Genomic DNA, 23,060 nt, shown 5'->3' on the forward strand with positions numbered 1-23,060 from the left:
TTTAATTTATTAAAATAATTTAAAATAATATATAATTAAGTGTTATCAGTATTAAAATGAATATAGTATTAATATTTTTAAAGTACTTTTAAAATAAATAAATAATTTATAAGTGAGAAATGTCTTATTTTTAATTTTTAACTTATTTTAATTAATTTTTTAATTTATAAGTCAAACTAAATAGTAATATATTTATTATTTTCTATTTATAAATAATTTGATCAATTTATAAGTTAAATCAAACACTATCTGCATTTCATAAAGAGAAAAAATTATATATGTCATTATACTAATAATTTATTAATTTATCCAAAAAAATATTAATTGATTGATATTATAATTAGCATTCTAAATTTTAATATTTATTTTTTCTCTTTAAATATTAATATTTAGAAAAAAAATAAAAATATTATTTTTATCATATCCATTCTTATTTTAAAAAAATCACTACATTTAAAAACTAGAATATGAAGTAATTATATTTTAAATTCTATATTGTGGTAATTAAGAAAATATTTGATTTGACTTATAAGTCAGTTAAATCTACTTATAGATAGAAAATTATAAATAGATTACTCTTTAATTTAACTTATAAATTTAAAAATTTACTCAAAATAAGTCAAAAATTATAAATAATAATTTTTTACTTACAACTTATATACTTATTTTAAATTTGATTATTGACCTATGTTATCCTAATAATTTTAAGCATACTAATATTATTTCATTTTAATAATTACAATACTTAATTATATATCCTTTTTGATAATTTTAACCAATTAAATTATTTTTAAGTAATTTTTAACTATACACTTAAACTATTTAAAAGTTATTTTTAAATAATTTTATCAAATAATTTGTTATTTATTTTTAATTTAACTTTTAAATTCAAAAATATATTTTAAATAAAAATTAAAAAGACAATGAATTATAACTCATGGTATTATAGTTTTTTTTTTTAAATGATGGTATTATATCATACTTGTAGCTCATGAGTGAATTTATAATCTCTAGTTTTTTTATTATTGCTTTGCAAACCTATTAGATTTAGTCATTTAGAGGTTATTATTACTTGTTTATGATTAATAATTAACTATCAAATCTTAGTAGTTAAAGGATTATAAATTAATAAATGAAAATTGCAGTTTTAAAAATTACAATGTTAGAAATTTTACATTTCAATAATAAAATTATAATTTTGTTTTATTCATTTTAAAAATTACATGTAATATTATATTTACTAAATACTCTAAATAAGCAAATGAAAATCTAGAATATAAAAAATTTAAATTTTAACCACTCAACCTAATAGACTTTTTTTTAATATGACTAATCTTTTACTTATTTTAATAATAAATAATATCTAAAATTATTAGGTCTCAATTTTAAATTTCAATAGAATTTAATTATATTAAAAAATAAAAATAAAAATAAATGGTATTTGATGACATATGGTCCCAAAACCCTAAATTGAGGACATACAATGATTTTTGTCCAATATACAATACTAATTTCTAAAGCCTTAAGGGGTGATGACATGCCTGTGAACCCTTTTTTGGTCCCAAGGCTCACATGAAGGAAATCTGTGTAATTATAAAAAGATTTTTAAAAAATAAAAATTAAAAAAAAAGTACAATGACTATATCTCTATACTTAATATATTATTAAGCTAATCATTAACTAATGACATATAATTAGGGGAATTTTCAATCTTTGATTTGTTGTGTCCACTAATGAACATGATTAAACAGTAATATAGATACTAGTTTAGTTAAGCTTGAGGTCCATTTATGGAGATAAAGTGCTCACAGCGAAGATTTTCTTCATTCATCAAAATCGAACACTCGACTTTTCTTAGAGGATATAGAATTTTTTACTATTTATATTAACTCGTTAGTATTAAGTCATTGGATTTTAATTAGTAAAAAATGGGATAAAAAAATAATTACCAAAATAAATAAAATTTGACACAAAAATATGCCAAATACAATGACTCTAATCATTAAAATTTAAAATTTTAATAAAATATTAATATCATAATTAAATTTTACATTTTTATTAAATTTATCTATCACTTTCATTCGATTAAAAAACATCATCAAAGAAATTTAGAAGGGGAAAATATATTTTATATATATTTTAATTCCGATATTAAAAATTCAATCAACGAGATAAAAAGCAATTATAATTAATATATAGGTTGGTTTTAGTAAAAAAAAATTTAATTTTACAAAATATTATTTAATATTACTGTTCATATTGCATTAATTAATATAATAATGTTATACAAATGAAATATATGAAAATATTTAAGTGAATATTTTGAAAGTAATTTGTTTATTGTTAATAATTTAGAAAGCACTTTTTAAGGAATTAATTAAAGATTTTTTTATGAATATATTTAAAATAAATTCGATTTATATAAAAATAAATATATCAATTTTAAAATTAATTATCTTTATTAACATTTATATAAAACTAATAAAGATATACAATTAATGAAAATAATAATTGCACAAATTTTATTTAAATATTTAATTTAAAAATTATTCAACTCATTCTTATATAAGTGCAGGCCTTCACCTTATATGATAATGATTTTATTAACGTTTAAATTAAATATATGCATATAAAAATTTATATATTTAATATACTTATTTAATTTATTTTATAAATATCTCGATATGAATATTTAATTTAATAATTATTTAAATCGTTTTCATATATAAGATAAAATTTGTATATATTAAATATGAAATTTATATATATATGAAATCTATGTCTTGAATTCTTGTCAATTGAATAAGCAAATTTGTGGAAACGCAAGCCTTACTGATAGCTAGGAAGATGAAGCCAAGGTCTTGATTACAAGGAAATTTAAGACTTTGTTAAGACTGTATATATAAAATATAAATTATAAAATAAAAATATCATTTAATGTAATGAAAAATAAAATATTTTATTATATATATAGAATATATAGATATTGTAATTTTTTTATTTAAAAATGAAATTATTGATTCATATAATTAATAGAAAATGAAAACATCAGAATCTATACTTGATAATTAATTAAGAAGTTTTTCTCTATATTAGTTAGTATGATTAGGAATAATAGGTGATTAACTCTCAGATAGAATCACAAAGAGAAGGAGAGGAAGAGAGAGAGAGAGAGAGAGAGAGAGAGAGAGAGAGAGAGGGAGTACCTGAGGAGGACATGAAACAATAAAGGTTGATGATGAAAAGGGCTTCCAAGCAGAAAGAAAAAGAGAAAGGATTTGATGGAAAATGGAACACAACAATCAAACTAACTTAAAGAAAAGCTTTTTAAATATGGACAAAATAAATCCTTTGTGATCTATGATTTTTGCAAGCTAAGCTATTACCAATTAATTAATTAATTAATTAATTTTTAAATAAACAAGATGCAACATCCCATTCCATCTTTCTCAACCCTTTCTATCTATGATCCCTTGCTTTTAACGCATTTTATTATTATTATTATTATTTAATTTTCTTGTATTGTATTGTCTCAATCTTGCCCATTTCCATTTCATCATCTAGCATTAATGCCTTGTTTGTTAGCTCTAGAGCTAGCTTAACTGAAATGGGTTTGGAAAAGGGTGATCTTATTCATGTAGTTGCCTGAATCTAACCATTTTGTAGTCATAATCTTAACCGATTAGGCATAGTTATATGAATTTTTTTTGCTATTCAATTAAATATCTATTCCGCATCAATATTTAAAATTTGTAAATTTTATAATTTTTTTTTCACATCATATAAGGTCTTTTTTTTTAGAAATAATAATTCAAATGGTAGATTGTGTTCATATCAACACGAACATGAATATGACGATTAATAAATCGTGTAGTTAAAACACGAACTCAATTCTTTTATTATATAAGTTATACGACATGGCACAATTAATATTAAATTATATTGAGTTGATTCGATACTATACGGCCTATTTAACATGATTTGATCCGACTAAACATATCTTTTTTTTTTTTATAGAAATGACAATTCAAATTGGTGGATTGTGTTCATATCATCACGAACAGGAATATGACGATTAATAAATTGTGTAGTTTAAACATAAATACAATTTTTTTATTATACAAGTTACACGATATGACACAGTTAATTTTAAATTATGTTGAATTGATTCGACACTGCACGGCTTATTTAACATGATTTGACGTGACAAAAAATGATACATTTTACACGATTTAATATTTTAAAATTTTTATAAAATAATGTATTAAATAAAATATACACAATAATCATGCATAATTTATTAATATATGAAAATATAAAATTTAAGGTAAAACTAGCCAGTGATATTTTAATTTTTAGTTTATCAATATTTTAACTAAAAATTTTAAAATAAATAATTATAAAACAATAAATTTTTTAATTTATTGTATAAATTTACAAATTAAATTAATTTTAATAAAGAAAAAACCAATCAATTTAGTTTAAAAAATAAAAAATATAAAAATAATAAATAATTAGACTTCTATTTATTAATTATATTTTTTAATAGTATCATATGCAAGTTAATGGGTTAAAACAAATTGGTGAGTTGTAAATCGACACATAAAACAAATGATAAAATGTGTTATAAACATATCAAGTTGAATTAGTGTAGATTAACACATAACATAATGCAATTATTTACGTGTTATAAACAAATTAACACGAATACAAATAAACTCAATTCAAACTTTTTATTTTTAATTGTATTTTCATATCGTGTTTAACATTGCTACCCTACTTGTTCTTCATTCCCCCATATATTAAGCTATCACGAGTTTGCATTGGGGCATACCGACATGGTGGGGTTAACTTCTTTACTCATAATTAATTAATTAATTAATTAAGGTAAAGTTCACTGAAATTTTCAGCAAATTTCATTTTCAAAATGAGGCAAAATTCAATATGGTGTTTGGGTCCCTTAAAAGCCAGATCAATAGTTCTAGTGGACTTGTTAATGTTATGACCCAAGAAAGCGAAAACTATGATGGTCAACTATGTAAAAGGGACTCGAGAGGTACTGGGTCGTACATTTGATATGATAGCTATATAAAAATAAAATAAAATAAAATATAATATTTTCATAACTTTTTGAAAAAAATAATTTTATACTTTATAATAAGGTCTAATTAATACTCTTCAGCAATCATTAATAATTATTAGAAATTTAGTGTAGGTAATTTAACGAAAATGAAATTAACAACTATTTTTTAATTATTTACTGATAAAAATGTTGTCGGAAATTTACTTACTGCTAGAGAAAGGTAGTCGATAGAATTTACCGATAAGTTAATTTTCGATGATTTTTATTTGCGTTGATAATCATCAGTGAATAGAATTATTGACAAAATTTTTATTTTTGCCGAATTTTAAACTTTAAAAATTTTAATGTTGGTTGAATCTTAAAAATAGATTATGAAAGAAAGTTAATCTATTTTTTTAGAAAAAAAAAATTTTAATTGTAAATTTTTATTAACAAATAGGTATTTAATAAATTAATAATTTTTAATTAATTTATAATTTATAAAGAGATTAAATGATGAGTCTAAATTATGAGCTATACATTGAAGAATACTCTCTCTTTTTTCATGGCTCAAAAATTTCATCATATTGATTGATCAAGTTAGATAATAAATAATTGATATATAATTATTTAACAACAAGGAAAATGATTTATAATAGGAAAAAAAAATTATTAATTTCAGTTTGACTGCATTTAGATGCATGCAGCAAAAATAAATTTGGCGCTTAAAAAATTTTTTTTTTATTAAAAATATTAACCTAGATTTTTTTTAATTAACTTACATATTATTGGCAAGTAAATTTAAAATACACGTATAATTGCATAATCATTTTTTTTAATTAACTTTCATGTTACAATAGTTACGTAAATTTAAAATACACATATAATTGGATAATCACATAATATAGAAAAGAAAAGAAGAATAAAATATTTATGTGATTCTATCATAAAGTATATGTCTATTAATAAAATAAAAGAAAAAGTTTCACTATAATAAAAAAAAGTAATACACAATTATTTAAAATTCTCAAACTCTAACCCTAACATATTTCTTGAATATCTCACAAATCTGCAGTGAAGTGCAGAAAAAATAATATTTATAATGATTTATACCGTCCCTTTATCTTTCACCATAAATCTTACTTTTATTTCAATTGAGTTGCAACGTGAAATTTTTAAGTCAGGTAACAATTTATATCTATAAAAATATATTTAAAATTTAAGACATAAAAAAATAATATTATACTTAAGAACAAGTTAAGAGTTCATATCTGGTCAAAATCTCTCTAGAATATTGAATAGATGAATTGATTTTTACGGGATATGCATTTCACCTGATGTATATGTATTATTATTTTACAAAACAGTGAATTGATGTTTTTAAATTTAAAATTTAATTATTTTTATTTTTACTCAATCTTTTAGTACATTGAATATATTCTATAATTTGGGGAAACCATGATGATTGAAACCAATTGAAGGCATGTGACTTAGGGCACACCCAAAGGGACAATTAGTTTAAAAGTAACATACCCACTAAGTAATGTAATTGTTTAATTAGTATTAGTTAGCCCACTCTGAAGGTGATAGTGATATACTTGGGAGTGTGTTTTGTCTTTATCCACACCTTTCCACCATTGGTTCTCCTTTCCATTTCAACCTCAATCATATATATAAGAAATGTGATCATTTTCTTAGTAAAATATTAAATAAAAAAATGTGACTATTTGACACTTAAAGGTGGCTGCTGCTGACCTAATGCCCCTTTGTGCATGCATTAAAAATTTTTTATTTATGAGTGATTCTTGGTTGGAAGTACATTTTCTTAGGATTGAAGATTTAATAGTAATAATTAAGAACAAAATATTAGAAAAACAATTTCTTTTAAAAAATTTTTAACACACTAAAAAGAACAAATTAGAGAATGGTATAATCTAGTTGGGGAGATGAAGCATTCTAATTTTTAAAAATTTTTTATCTCACATTTTAATTTTTAAAAAATATTTTCTTCGTTCTATAAAGATAGATTTATTTACTTTTTTATCTGTCTCAAATTATATGTCACTTTTCAAATAATAGTTTATTTATTAGTTTAATAATATACTATATTTAATATGGTAAAATTTATTAGTTTCAAGAATAATTTAATAACATAAATTATTTATTTTTAAATGGAGCAATATGAGTAAAGGGTATATCAGAAAAAGATTAAAAAAATTTATTATTTTAATTATATTAACTGCATTTTCTTAATCGATGTAAAGAAAAAGTAAGACTATCTTTATGAGAAGAAGAGAGTAGAATTAAGTGAACCTTAGATAGTATCAAAATTGAAGGTAAAATTAGACTAATTGATAATGTCACTAGACTTTTCTGATAAAATTTTGAGATTATTTTATATATTCGATCTTCTTAAATTTCTAAATTATGAAAGTTTAAGGAATGAGATGATTGAAAGATTACACTTTTCTTTCTTTTTTAATAAAAATCAAGGGTTGGTATATGAATTGAAAAAAAAAAACATGACAAAAAAAAAATTAAAATACCTTGAAGGAGAAGAAATAATAGTCAAGGAAGTTGGTGTTTGTTCTTGTATTCTCATGTAGATGATTTTAGATGTGTGTGTATAGACTATTTAGAGGCTTATTAATTAAGGTAGTTTTGAAGCATTCATCATCAGTAGGTTAAACTTTGTTAGACTGAAATGTTATTAATTTTAAGTAATGTCTAAATGTCAACTCAAACCAAATTGATGCCTTACCCACCTCAAAGGTTTCCACTTTGAGAAGTTCTCTCCTCTCATGGGATTAATTTTAAGTTTAACCATAAAAATATGAAAATTACTAGTGTTTCCACACTGAATAAACACAACATCCAGCCTAACCTAATTTGATTTAGTGCAAGAAAACAAGTTTTGAATTTCACTTTCTCAATTCTTCTAAAAAAATTCAGAAATAAAGAACAAATCTAATTTTACCTTAAGTTTTCATTTGATTCATTTGAAATAAATCATTTATGGAAAAGAATTTCATTGAATTTCCACGTAATATTCATGCTTGATTTTTATTTTTTTTAAATAATTTTTTAAAATTAAACAAATTTGAATTCTTTTATTCTAAATACGAGAATTCACAAAAAAAAAATAATTTTAAATTTAATTCTTGTAAAATTTTAAATTGCAAACAGGATGTAAGTATATTTTGGGATCTGATCCACCAATGATTCAAGAAACAAAATATATGGTGTAATCCATCTATTAAATATATAAGTTTCATGTATTTATATCCCGAGTTCAAAATTTTATAAAGATATATAATACATGGATTTCACGTATTTATATTTTGCATTTATAATAGACTGAGTTTAGACAAGAATTTTATAAAACTGCATAAAATAGTACATAAATAGTTAAGTTAGTTGGTTTTTAACATCTACTTAGATATTTAAGGGTTTGTCCATGTTTCTAGTTCTGTGCAAGAAAACAAGCTAAGTGCTACTTAGGAATGTAAATAATTTACTCTTGAGTTATTGCTCAACTATCAAATTTTGAGCTTAATTTAGTCAAACTCGTTTGAATTAGCTTGAGCAATAATAAGTTAATCCATGTTCAAACTCTATATTGATACAACTCAATTTGATTACAACCATATAATGAGGTGTTGGTTGGATGGTTAACATTGAGAGCCTGACGTGACAATATCCTAAATTCGAGTATGGGACGTCATGTCTTGCTATGTAATTTTTGAGATTTTCAGGCCATAATGTTAACTCAATTTCACCAATTGTATATTGATCACAACTAAAAATATTTTAAAATATGTACGATTGTTGTATTATAATGATTGATTATTGTGAATCGTATGTAAATCTCATAATAATCAACAATCAAAATATATCTATTGCACATACAATGACTTTATTGAATAAATTATGCCTTACAACAGCTTGAGATTGGGTCTTTGACATATATAACTCTATAATTTAAAGCTAGTGTACAGTTTTGCACACATACACCAAACATGGGAACTCATTTCTGCCTGGTAAATTGAAGTAGACAAAATAGACCCCTGCTTGGTTTGATATGTGGGTAGGGATTATTTTTCCTTTTTAATTCTCTTTATCATGGACTAAAATATAAATATATGAAACTCATATATAAAATAAATAATTTTTACTATAAATTTTGTGTCTTTTTTTATGGTAAACTAAATCTAGACAAAATTTTTTATTATTAATGATTCATCTTGAAATTTAAGGACCGTATTCAACTTCATTATTTTCAGTAGGGGAATCCATCAAATTAGCATGAACACAAGCATATCAGGACCCATGATTGAAGAATCAAGCAGACAAGAAGATTACAATTGAAGAGAAGAAGATTAATTATCAACTTTACACACATTATGGTTAATTTTGGTTTCTATAGTGTTGAAAATTGAAATTTCAATTAATTCATGATTTTAAGTTTGGAAAACTTATTATTTAGTCCCTTTTATTTTAATGAAATTAATTATTTAGTTTTTTTTTATTTTGAATAATATAATGTTTAATCCCTTTTATTTTTTAGTCTATGAATTATTTAGTCCTCTCATTATTTTAAATCAAAATTTTTTCCCAACTCAATTATTTAGTTCTTTAATTTGAATAATACAATTATTTAGTCTCTATAATTTTAAATCTATTAACTATTCAATTCATGTTTATAATTATTTTCTCGCCTCGGACTAAATTGATTAATAGAAAAATTACAGTAGTGACTACATAATTCACTTACAAAAATAAAAAGATTAAATAATAATTTTTTAATATGAAAGAATTAAGTAGTTAATTTTGTTAAATGCAATTACTAAATAGTAAATTTTCCTTTAAATTTTTCAATCTAAAGTGTTTATCTTCCATTATAAAAAAATAAAGATTTTCTTCCATGTGAGTGCTTTACCCCTATAATGACTCTCTCCAGTGTGAGTGTGAGTAGAATTAGGCTTGACTTAGTGAACTAAGAAATACATGTGGTTTACTTAAAAAAAATTAAAGATTTAAAATTTAACTTAGAGCTCAATGAACTTTAATTTAATAAAATTAAAATTATTTATAAAATCTTAAATTGGGTTTTAATTAAAATCAATTGTATAAAAAAAAAAAATCCTAGATTAAGCTTTTCATTTTTTGGTGCTTCCATGTCTGTTGTTGGAGATCATTTGATGATTAAACAGAGTACTTGACATGCAAATTTTTATTTACATGATAAAAAAGAGAGAGAATATTGAAGCATCATAATGATGTGGCCAAATAAATATTAGATTTTGGTGAGCTGCTACAATGAAGAGGAGAGCACATGAGATGAAATGATGGCACATTTTAATATGCCTAAAGTAGTAAGAGACTGAAAAACAGGAGGATTTCATGCTAAGTTTCATCATGCAAAATATCTTTCTCATACATTGTAGGTTGATTATGTGAGGCATTATAAAGCATAATAGCCCATGATTATTGTATATCAAAATAGGTGGTTCTAACCCCATTCATAGTATAATATATATGAAAGTGTTTGCCTTTCTCAAGCTTTAGAGCTATTATTCATGCAGCTTTGATTTCCTTAAAAAATAAAAAAAAAATGAAAAAAAAATACTTTATAGTTTCACACTTTAATACATAGGAATCATGATTTATTTTTTATCAATTTACATGTTTATTGTATAAATATGCTTATATCTATCATGTATCGTTATGTCAATGTTACATATTCATCACAATAATGTCATTTAGTAGCAAAAGTTAAATGCCACATGAAATAAAATAAATATATATATATTTTTTTTATTAAAAAGCTATTTTAAAAATTATTAAAAAAAATATACTATTTTTATTTTAATATTTTGTAATTTAATATATTTAATAAAATACTTTTCTCTATAATAATTTTAATAATAATATTAAACAGACCAGTAATTTAATTTTAATTTATCAAATTAACCCCCATTCTCTAATGTAACTCAAGCACGATGTACGATTACCTTTATCTTAAACTATTTTTTCAAATTCGATCATCAGAGTGCTTACTCAAATTCATTTTATTTTATTTACTTTAATTAATAATTTATATAAAAATATTTTTTAATAATTTATATTTTTAAATTTTATTAATTTATAAAATATTTAAATCTTATTTATTTAAAATATAATATTTAAAATTTATAAGTAATATAATATATCACGAGACATTTTAAAAATTCAAGATATTAATAAATTTAATATTCAGCTAAATTACTTATTTACTCATGTAAACGGAAATTAAAACAAACTCAGTTTCACAGCCTTGAACCTAGTGGCTGTGAAAACAATAAATGGTCTTTATATATTCAATAAAAAATTGCAAACAATTGCAAAATTTATTTTCACAATTAATTTTGATATGATTCGAATTTGGGAATTTACAATTAGATTCTGATATTATTGATATTGATTACACCAATTGTGTAATCTTGAGACAAAGCAAAGTAACATGAATAATCATATAAGAAATTCAAAATTGAGAGTATAATAAGTTAAACACAGATTTAGATATGTACAAAATGGACAGTTGCATTGTCTCCACAGCGTAAAAGACACAAAATAATTAAATCCTAATTTTTACTAGTCATCAACTCCAAATTTTGGCTCTTTCAGACCCCCTTTAGACACTGGCCACCATATTGAATAAGATGACTCCCTTTCCACTTGCACAATCAATATATGTTCTCACTACGTAATTCAAATTTAGAAATCACAGCTGAAAAGCAATAATCTCTTACACATTTACATTGTGAATGGTGAGCACCTATCTTACACGCCATGGGACTAATGGCAAGTGAAGAAAGTGAGTAGAATGCCACCCCTAAACATCTAAAAAATCAGATGCTAGCAATAGCTATGAACTATTTAACTTGTGACCAATTTTGTAAAGACCTAAAGATGATAATAAGAGAACATGTTACTGTATCTGCGTAGGTGATTGTGATCATCCACTTGCAGAAAACAAAAACAGCAATAATCTACGTAAATTTTGGTTCATCACTTTGAATCAGACAGCTTTACAACAAAGATGACCACTTGGTAGAATACAACACTAAATTAAATTAACTATGGACCATAGTGTACCAACCAGTATGAATGAAAGGAGGACATCTGATCAGTTTTCAATAAGAAAAAATATAGAAGAAGGAAACTTGAGCAAAAGGGATCACTGCTTACATTTGAAAGTATGGATGAGTGCACCAACAAATCGTTTTAATACAGTGTGCACATTTGCAAATAACCACTAATCAGTATGTAAAGTTGCAACTTCAAAACTCTGCGGTAGTTGTAACTTATGTAAATGTCGCATACTACTTAATGAGATAGTGGTGGTCATCCATGGCAAGTAGTGGAAAATCAAGCAAAAATTTGAAAGTTCAACAAGATCATTAAAGTTCATGACTAGTGAACAGCATTTGCCTTTTACTGTTCTGCAGCTGTTGGTAAAGATATCAAATGGGGGGCAAAATGGAATAAGAAAGGTAATCATCCATAAATGAGAATTTCCAACAATATTCTCACAGTACTCCAAAATACCCGTTGTCTACCATAAATCCAAGTTCAACAACACATCAACTAAATAAACAATATCTTAAAATTCATCAAACAGAAAGCCACTACTTGAATCATTCTTGTCCTCTCCTTTAGTCCAAAAGGTGTTTATCCTTCAGCGATACTGCAGGGGAACAAGTGGAATGAATGAAATCTAGTAATTTACAAATTGTTCAGTTAATGTATCCAAGTAGATTAAAAACAACTACATACCTTGATGAAGCCAATTTCCTTGGCATTGCTACGGAAGCACTGTCTGCAACACATAAGCCCATACTTCCTGATCAACCCATGGGGATTTCCACACACACGGCTGACACAAGGAAGTGAAAATCAGACAACATTATTCTATCTCAAATGTTCCCATTTCATAACTCACGATACAAACACATTAAAATTATGCACCATGAAGTTATGCTGAAAATAGTATGTCAAACAAATGAGCCAAAATCAGTAGACTTCAAAAAATGTCCAATATTAGCCAATATATTGGTCCATAGAGGGGCCAAAAGATTCATTCGGGCATGTTTAGTTCCAGTGAATTCCGTAAAATTTTATAGAATTCAACTCAATTCCATGTTTTGCATGTTTGGTTTAGAAAAAAAAAAAAGATTTCAATTTAGCGAATTCAATTTTATGGAATTGAACATAATTAAAACTAAATTATATCAAAATTAAGACAATAACATTTTTGGGATTAAAATGCTAGATACACTATAAAATAATCACATATAATATATACCCCTTTTATTTAGAAATATATCCCCTCCTAAGGATGAAAAAGGGTTCCTTTCTTTCCGACCTCTTCTCTCCTCCCTCTACTATATCTCTACAACCTCCTCTACTACCTGCGCTAAACTTGAGGGTCAATGGGTCCCCACCAGAGACTTCCATGGTGGACCTTTGACAGGTTTTCATGACCATATCAGTGATACCACAGTTTCAGGCTTCATCAATGCGCATCTCTTCCTCACACACACTCTCTCACAAACAACATTTGAAATAAACATTTTGATACTAAACATTAACCATAATTAGTGCAAAACTAAAATAAACTTATTCCTTCCCCGAAAAACAATTCTAAATTATATAATAAGAATAAGCTTTATCCAATACAATGTTTAGAAGGTACAATTTTTTTTATTTTTTAATTTTTTGTTACTGAGGATATTTTAGAAAATAAGGATATATACCTAGATAAGTAAAGCTATGTCAACAAAAATATCAAAGAATCACAAGCCCTTTTTATCAATCAGGGAAAAAGATAGAAGGAAATTTTCATACCAGGCACGAGAACCAGGGCCATAGGTCTTGGGGTGTGAATTCCAGACGTTGGAATGACCCATGACTAGACGATTTGCTGTGCAGGTTTGAAGATTTAGAGCAGCGCAGAGAAAGCTTACACACAAAAAAAAAAACCCTAGAATCGCAGTCGCAGAGGATGTGAAAGAAACAGGGAAAGCGAATATTTATATTCATAGAGGCATCCGGGTCGGGTCAGTGAATCTAGTATTAATTGATTAATTTATTATTATTAAATTTTTAATAATAAGAGTCCTAATAAAATTTTAACTCAAAATTTCATGATTCTAAAATATTTTTTTATTATTAATTAAAATTTATTAATGATTTTATTAAAAAAATTCATTTTATTTATTTTATTTTTAATAACAAAAATAATAAATAAATAATTTATATAATAAATTTTAAATCATATAAAAATATATAAATTTAATACATATTTTATGCCCTTCTCAAAACATAAAAATCAATTTTTTTTTTCAAATTTAACTATTTTATTCAAAAATAATAAAACCTAATTAAAAATTAAATATTCAACAAAATAAAAATGAGTGGAGATTTCTTATTTTTTATTATAATAAAACAATATTTTTTATGATTTTCTAAATACAAGAAAAGAAGAAAAATTTTAGTTGATATTGAATTATAGAATAAAAGTAAATTTTTTTTTATATCTGTGATGCATATTTGTTTTTCATTAGCTTTTATATTATTATGAATCAAATGGTTAGATTTAAAAAAACAAAAGAAAATTTTATTTTTCATATTTATATAAATAAAAATTGAAGTGTTTAATAGGTTCAAATAAAAATTTAGTGGTCTAATAAAAATTTTAAATAAAATTTATAAGCTAAACAATATATTAAATCAAAAATAAAATTTAAAATGTGTGAAAGCACGTATAGAATTACTTAAAGAAAAAAAATTCAACCTCAATATAAATATGAAAATATCTCTTATAACTAAAAAAATAAAAAAAATTAAAACAATATAAATAAATTTGAAGTGTTTTAGCATTTTCATAGAATTTAGGTACCTAATTTTTTGTTAGGTTAAAACATAGAGAAACTATGCTAAAAAAATACAAAGATAAATAAGATATTTCATATTATTAAATTTTAGGAAATCAAAATCATAATTTTCAGAATTTAGAATTTAATATCTATATATTTAAAAATAATATATTAAATATAAACTCAACATCAAGGAAAGCGAATATTTATAGAGGCATAAAAAACCCTAGGATTATAGAGTAAATTTTAATCCAGGTCGGGTGAATCCAATATTGATCGATTGATTTATTATTATTAAATTTTTAATAATATGAGTCCTAATAAAATTTTAACTCAAAATTTCACGGTTCTAAAATACTTTATTATTATTAATTAAATTTTATTAATTATTTTATTGAAAAAATTCATTTTATTTATTTTATTTTTTAATGACAAAAATAATAAATAAATAATTTATATAATAAATTTTAGATCACATAAAAATATATAAATTTAATACATATTTTATGCCCTTCTCAAAACATAAAAATCATTCTTTTTCAAATTTAACTATTTTGTCCAAAAATAATAAAACCTAATTAAAAATTAAATATTCAACAAAATAAAAATGAGTGGAGATTTCTTATTTTTTATTATAATAAAACAATATTTTTTATGATTTTCTAAATACAAGAAAAGAAGAAAAATTTTAGTTGATATTGAATTATAGAATAAAAGTAATTTTTTTTATATCTGTGATGCATATTTATTTTTCATTAGCTTTTATATTATTATGAATCAAATGGTTAGATTTAAAAAAAAAAAAAGAAAATTTTATTTTTCATATTTACATAAATAAAAATTGAAGTGTTTAATAGGTCCAAATAAAAATTTAGTGGTCTAATAAAAATTTTAAATAAAATTTATAATCTAAACAATATATTAAATCAAAACTAAAATTTAAAATGTATGAAAGCACATATAGAATTACTTAGAGAAAAAAAAATTTAACCTCAATATAAATATGAAAATATCTCTTATAACTAAAAAAATAAAAAAATTAAAACAATAAAAATAAATTTGAAGTGTTTTAGTATTTCATAGAATTTAGGTACCTAATTTTTTGTTAGGTTAAAACATAGAGAAACTATGCTAAAAAAATATAAAAATAAATAAGATATTTCATATTATTAAATTCTAGAAAATCAAAACCATAATTTTTAGAATTTAAAATTTAATATCTATATATTTAAAAATAATATATTAAATATAAACTCAACATCAAGAAAAACGAATATTTATAGAGGCATAAGAAACGCTAAGATTCTTAAGTGAATCTTAATTCGAGTCGGGTAAATCCAATATTAATTAATTGATTTATTATTATTAAATTTTTAATAATATGAGTCCTAATACAATTTTAACTCAAAATTTCATGGTTTTAAAATACTCTATTATTATTAATTAAAATTTATTAATTATTTTATTGAAAAAATTCATTTTATTTATTTTATTTTTTAAGAACAAAAATAATAAATAAATAATTTATATAAAAAATTTTAGATCATATAAAAATATATAAATTTAATACATATTTTATGCCCTTCTCAAAACATAAAAATCAATTTTTTTTTCAAACTCAAAACATAAAAATCAATATTTTTTTCAAATTTTACTATTTTGTCCAAAAATAATAAAACCTAATTAAAAATTAAATATTCAACGAAATAAAAATGAGTGGAGATTTCTTATTTTTTATTATAATAAAACAATGTTTTTTTTTATGATTTTCTAAATACAAGAAAAGAAGAAAAAATTTTAGTTGATATTGAATTATAGAATAAAAGTAATTTTTTTTTTTATATCTGTGATACATATTTGTTTTTCATTAGCTTTTACATTATTATGAATCAAATGGTTAGATTTAAAAAAAAAAAGAAAAATTTATTTTTCATATTTACATAAATAAAAATTTAAGTGTTTAATAGGTCCAAATAAAAATTTAGTGGTCTAATAAAAATTTTAAATAAAATTTATAATTTAAACAATATATTAAATCAAAAATAAAATTTAAAATGTGTGAAAGCACATATAGAATTACTTAAAGAAAAAAAATTCGACCTCAATATAAATATGAAAATATCTCTTATAACTAAAAAAATAAAAAAAATTAAAACAATATAAATAAATTTGAAGTGTTTTAGTATTTTCATAGAATTTAGGTACCTAATTTTTTGTTAGGTTAAAACATAGAGAAACTATGCTAAAAAAATATAAAGATAAATAAGATATTTAATATTATTAAATTCTAGGAAATCAAAATCATAATTTTCAGAATTTAGAATTTAATATCTATATATTTAAAAATATATATTAAATATAAACTCAACGTCAAGGAAAGTGAATATTTATAGAGGCATAAAAAACCCTAGGATTCTCAAGTAAATCTTAATCCGGGTCGGGTGAATCCAATATTGATTGATTGATTTATTATCATTAAATTTTTAATAATATGAGTCCTAATAAAATTTTAACTCAAAATTTCATGGTTCTAAAATACTATATTATTATTAATTAAACTTTATTAATTATTTTATTGAAAAAATTCATTTTATTTATTTTATTTTTTAATAACAAGAATTATAAATAAATAATTTATATAATAAATTTTAGATCATATAAAAATATATAAATTTAATACATATTTTATGCCCTTCTCAAAACATAAAAACTAATTTTTTTTTTCAAATTTAACTATTTTGTCCAAAAATAATAAAACCTAATTAAAAATTAAATACTCAACAAAATAAAAATGAGTGGAGATTTCTTATTTTTTATTATAATAAAACAATATTTTTTATGATTTTCTAAATACAAGAAAAGAAGAAAAATTTTAGTTGATATTGAATTATAGAATAAAAGTAATTTTTTTTTTATATCTGTGATGCATATTTGTTTTTCGTTAGCTTTTATATTATTATGAATCAAATGGTTAGATTAAAAAGAAAAAAGAAAATTTTATTTTTCATATTTACATAAATAAAAATTGAAGTGTTTAGTAGGTCCAAATAAAAATTTAGTGGTCTAATAAAAATTTTAAATAAAATTTATAATCTAAACAATATATTAAATCAAAAATAAAATTTAAAATGTGTGAAAGCACATATAGAATTACTTAAAGAAAAAAAATTCGACCTCAATATAAATATGAAAATATCTCTTATAACTAAAAAAATAAAAAAATTAAAACAATATAAATAAATTTGAAGTGTTTTAATATTTTCATAGAATTTAGGTACCTAATTTTTTGTTAGGTTAAAACATAGAGAAACTATGGTAAAAAAATACAAAGATAAATAAGATATTTCATATTATTAAATTTTAGGAAATCAAAACCATAATTTTCAGAATTTAGAATTTAATATCTATATATTTAAAAATAATATATTAAATATAAACTCATCATCAAGGAAAGCGAATATTTATAGAGGCATAAAAAACCCTAGGATTCTCAAGTGAATTTTAATCCGGGTCGAGTGAATCCAATATTGATTGATTGATTTATTATTATTAAATTTTTAATAATATGAGTCCTAATAAAATTTTAACTCAAAATTTCACGGTTCTAAAATACTCTATTATTATTAATTAAATTTTATTAATTATTTTATTGAAAAAATTCATTTTATTTATTTTATTTTTTAATAACAAAAATAATAAATAAATAATTTATATAATAAATTTTAGATCACATAAAAATATATAAATTTAATACATATTTTATGCCCTTCTCAAAACATAAAAATCATTTTTTTTTTCAAATTTAACTATTTTGTCCAAAAATAATAAAACCTAATTAAAAATTAAATATTCAACAAAATAAAAATGAGTGGAGATTTCTTATTTTTTATTATAATAAAACAATATTTTTTATGATTTTCTAAATACAAGAAAAGAAGAAAAATTTTATTTGATATTGAATTATAGAATAAAAGTAATTGTTTTTTTATATCTGTGATGCATATTTATTTTTCATTAGCTTTTATATTATTATGAATCAAATAGTTAGATTTAAAAAAAAAAAAGAAAATTTTATTTTTCATATTTACATAAATAAAAATTTAAGTGTTTAATAGGTCCAAATAAAAATTTAGTGGTCTAATAAAAATTTTAAACAAAATTTATAATCTAAACAATATATTAAATCAAAAATAAAATTTAAAATGTGTGAAAGCACATATAGAATTACTTAAAGAAAAAAAATTTAACCTCAATATAAATATGAAAATATCTCTTATAACTAAAAAAATAAAAAAATTAAAACAATATAAATAAATTTGAAGTGTTTTAGTATTTTCATAGAGGTTTAATTGAGTTGAGTTGAGTTGAGTTTTAATATTTTCATATAATTTATGTACCTAATTTTTTGTTAGATTAAAACATAGAGAAACTATGCTAAAAAAATACAAAGATAAATAAGATATTTCGTTTTATTAAATTCTAGGAAATCAAAACCATAATTTTCAGAATTTAGAATTTAATATCTATATATTTAAAAATAATATATTTAATATAAACTCAACATCAGGGAAAACGAATATTTATAGAGGCATAAAAAACCCTAGGATTCTCAAGTAAATCTTAATCCGGGTCGGTGAATCCAATATTGATTGATTGATTTATTATTATTAATTTTTTAATAATATGAGTCCTAATAAAATTTTAACTTAAAATTTCACAGCCCTAAAATACTCTTTTATTATTAATTAAAATTTATTAATTATTTTATTCAAAAATTTCATTTTATTTATTTTATTTTTATTAACAAAAATAATAAATAAATAATTTATATAATAAATTTTAGATCATATAAAAATATATAAATTTAATACATATTTTATGCCCTTCTAAAAACATAAAAATCAATTTTTTTTTTCAAATTTAACTATTTTGTCCAAAAATAATAAAACCTAATTAAAAATTAAATATTCAACAAAATAAAAATGAGTGGAGATTTCTTATTTTTTATTATAATAAAACAACATTTTTTTATAATTTTCTAAATACAAGAAAAGAAGAAAAATTTTATTTAATATTGAATTATAGAATAAAAGTAATTATTTTTTTATATCTGTGATGCATATCTGTTTTTCATTAGCTTTTATATTATTATGAATCAAATGGTTAGAATTAAAAAAAAAAAGAAAATTTTATTTTTCATATTTACATAAATAAAAATTGAAGTGTTTAATAGGTCCAAATAAAAATTTAGTGGTCTAATAAAAATTTTAAATAAAATTTATAATCTAAACAATTTATTAAATCAAAAATAAAATTTAAAATGTGTGAAAGCACATATAGAATTACTTAAAATAAAAAAAATTCAACCTCAATATAAATATGAAAATATCTCTTATAACTAAAAAAATAAAAAAAAAAATTAAAACAATATAAATAAACTTGAAGTGTTTTAGTATTTTCATAGAATTTAGGTACCTAATTTTTTGTTAAGTTAAAACATAGAGAAATTATACTAAAAAAATACAAAGATGAATAAGATATTTCATATTATTAAATTCTAGGAAATCAAAACCATAATTTTCAGAATTTAGAATTTAATATCTATATATTTAAAAATAATACATTTAATATAAACTCAACATCAGGGAAAGCGAATATTTATAGAGGCATAAAAAACCCTAGGATCTCTTAATCCAGTGAATCCAATATTGATTGATTTATTTATTATTATTAATTTTTTAATAATATGAGTCCTAATAAAATTTTAACTCAAAATTTCACGGCTCTAAAATACTCTATTATTATTAATTAAATTTTCTTAATTATGTTATTGAAAAAATTCATTTTATTTATTTTATTTTTAATAAAAAAAATAATAAATAAATAATTTATATAATAAATTTTAGATCATATAAAAATATATAAACTTAATACATATTTTATGCCCTTCTCAAAACATAAAAATCAATTTTTTTTTCAAATTTAACTATTTTGTTCAAAAATAATAAAACCTAATTAAAAATTAAATATTCAACAAAATAAAAATGAGTGGAGATTTCTTATTTTTTATTATAATAAACAATATTTTTTATGATTTTCTAAATACAAGAAATGAAGAAAAATTTTATTTGATATTGAATTATAGAATAAAAGTAATTTTTTTTATATCTGTGATGCATATTTCAATTTTTTTTTTCAAATTTAACTATTTTGTTCAAAAATAATAAAACCTAATTAAAAATTAAATATTCAACAAAATAAAAATGAGTGGAGATTTCTTATTTTTTATTATAATAAAACAATATTTTTTTATGTTTTTCTAAATACAAGAAATGAAGAAAAATTTTATTTTATATTGAATTATAGAATAAAAGTAATTTTTTTTTTTATATCTGTGATGCATAATTGTTTTTCATTAGCTTTTATATTATTATGAATCAAGTGGTTAGATTTAAAAAAAAAAAGAAAAAATTATTTTTCATATTTACATAAATAAAAATTGAAGTGTTTAATAGGTCCAAATAAAAATTTAGTGGTCTAATAAAAATTTAAATAAAATTTATAATTTAAACAATGTATTAAATCAAAAATAAAATTTAAAATGTGTGAAAGCACATATAGAATTACTTTAAAAAAAAAAAAATCTAACCTCAATAGAAATATGAAAATATCTCTTATAATTAAAAAAATAAAAAAATTAAAACAATATAAATAAATTTGAAGTGTTTTAGTATTTCCATAGAATCTAAGTACCTAATTTTTTATTAGGTTAAAACATAAAAAATTATGCTAAAAAAATATAAAAATAAATAAAATATTTTATATTATTAAATTTTAAAAAATTAAAATTAAAACTTTTAAAATTTAAAATTTAATATTTATATATTCAAAAATAATATATTTAATATAAACTCAACAAAGGATAAGCAACTTATCATATAAGGTTATATTGTCAGATATTTTATTAATAAAGATAAAGTCTTTACTTTTTAAAAAATCAAAGCAATGGCCAACTAAATAAATAAAAATCTTGAGCTTTTTGTAAAGTCAAAGCACACAATTAATCAAGTAAAATTTTAGCGCTTCTTAAAATTTTAATGTTTTTGAATTGAGCAGTGGATTTAGGATTGGTTCAAATTTTAATAATAATATTTATAATAAATTAAAATTTTATACGTTAAATATTTATTATTAAAAATATTTATATAAATATTTAATTAAATATAAATATATATATTTTTATAATAATATTTATGAATTTTTATATATTTTATTTTATATAAAATAAAATTTAAATATTTTATAAAATTATTAAAATTTTGAAATATAAATTATTAATAAAAAATATTTTTTTTTATATTAATTATTAATTAAAATATATAAAATTAAATAAATTTGTATATATATTTTTATAATAATAATTAAATTTAAAATAAATTTAAATGACTATAAATAAATTTTAATTAAATTTAAAAATAATTTAAATTTTAAAAATATTAATTAAATTTAAATTAAATAAGTAATTTTCTCAAATATTCTATCTGTTGCCATCATTGCTATTAACAATTATATTAATTGTAATTTATTTATTAGCAATCGATGACTATAAAACGGAATAATAATTAAAAAAATTAAATACTTATATTAAAATTAATGTTAAAAAATATATTTATATTAAAAATTATGTAAAATTAATTAAAATATAAAAAATATTATCATAAATTTAATATAAATATTTAATTTAATAATTATTAAATTTATTTTTAAATAAAATAAAATTTATAATATCCTTTAAAATTCAATTAATTAAAAAATATTTATTATTGACATTTTATTCCCATTCAGTTCACCCTTTCTCACCCCAAAACCAAAGTCCAAACAGGGTGTTATTCTATAAATTGTGGTCAAATTACACCAATTCTTCATTATCAACCAATGCGATTATTACTTAATAATTTTTTTAATTTTAATTATATTTTTTAAAAAATTTCTTAATTTAATTAATAATTATTATAAATAAAATTATTATTTTAACTAAATTTATTAATAAAATTATTAATTATAAAAAAAATAATATA

The 23,060-nt window shown here is 20.7% G+C and overlaps 1 protein-coding gene across 1 annotated transcript; it reads right to left on the reverse strand.

Moving 5' to 3' along the window:
* Positions 1-12,589: 12,589 nt before the first annotated feature.
* LOC110650090 (40S ribosomal protein S29) lies at positions 12,590-14,122 on the reverse strand. Its single transcript, XM_021804895.2, has 3 exons — positions 13,952-14,122; positions 12,881-12,980; positions 12,590-12,791 (listed from the first exon to the last, which is right to left on the reverse strand). Exons 1-3 carry the CDS (start codon positions 14,011-14,013, stop codon positions 12,783-12,785), a joined length of 171 nt encoding a protein of 56 aa, XP_021660587.1. The 5' UTR covers positions 14,014-14,122; the 3' UTR covers positions 12,590-12,782.
* Positions 14,123-23,060: the final 8,938 nt, after the last annotated feature.

The sequence above is a fragment of the Hevea brasiliensis genome, chromosome 14 (assembly GCF_030052815.1).
Source record: "Hevea brasiliensis isolate MT/VB/25A 57/8 chromosome 14, ASM3005281v1, whole genome shotgun sequence".
Lineage (NCBI taxonomy): Eukaryota > Viridiplantae > Streptophyta > Magnoliopsida > Malpighiales > Euphorbiaceae > Hevea > Hevea brasiliensis.